The sequence below is a fragment of the Oxyura jamaicensis genome, chromosome 25, assembly GCF_011077185.1.
Source record: "Oxyura jamaicensis isolate SHBP4307 breed ruddy duck chromosome 25, BPBGC_Ojam_1.0, whole genome shotgun sequence".
In the NCBI taxonomy this organism is placed as follows: Eukaryota; Metazoa; Chordata; class Aves; order Anseriformes; family Anatidae; genus Oxyura; species Oxyura jamaicensis.
The window spans coordinates 2,151,849-2,152,491 of record NC_048917.1 but is presented as its reverse complement, the minus strand read 5'-3'; the positions used below and the strand labels follow the sequence as shown (position 1 = coordinate 2,152,491).

Here is a 643-nt window from a genome sequence, read left to right as displayed (position 1 = left end):
GGGGGGGGGCACCCCCGGCCCGTGAGGACACGGCGGGGGGGGGAGCACGGGGGGCGGCGCACACACGGGGGGGGCTGCTCTTCGACCAGGCCTCGGCCCCCCCTGCGGGCTGTGGGGGCACCGGGGGGGCACCGGGAGGCACCGGGGGGCTCTGGGCGGAGGCTCCCGGTGAGCCCCGGGGGAACGAGGCCCCGGCAGGAGGGGGCCGGGGGTTGCGGCTGCCGACGGGCCGGGCCCGAGCGCGGCCGGGGGGGGGAGGTCCGGGAGCGGGGGGGAGGGCGGCGGCTCCGCGCCCCCCGCCCAGCGCCGCCGGCCGGAAGTCACCGGGAGAGGGACGGGAGGGCCCGGCGGGAAGAGGAAGCGCCCGCCGCCGGAAGCGCCCGCCCCCACGGCTCGTCGGCCAATGGCGGAGGAGAATAGGGTTTGAGTGGCAGCTCGGGGAGGAGGACAGGAGGGGCGGGGCCGCGCGCCGATGAGCGGCCAATGGGGAGCAGGGGGCGGGGCCTAGCCGCGCGGGAGCTCCGCCCACTTCTGGCGGTGCCGCGGGGTGAGCCCGGGGGGGGGGGGGGGGCTGGGGCAGGACCTGGGGGACCCCCCCGGGACCCCCGAACCCAAGCCAGGGCGGGCACGGACGGGGCCCCCC

General features: G+C 81.8%; 1 protein-coding gene across 1 annotated transcript in view; it reads right to left on the bottom strand.

Moving 5' to 3' along the window:
• Positions 1 to 320: 320 nt before the first annotated feature.
• Positions 321 to 643, bottom strand: part of LOC118178173 (mothers against decapentaplegic homolog 4-like) — a 22,683-nt gene continuing 22,360 nt past the window's right edge. Inside the window, exon 3 of the mRNA XM_035346464.1 lies at positions 321 to 434. Within this exon, the coding sequence (XP_035202355.1) occupies positions 321 to 434 (114 nt within the window). The remainder of the gene's footprint in view (positions 435 to 643) is intronic.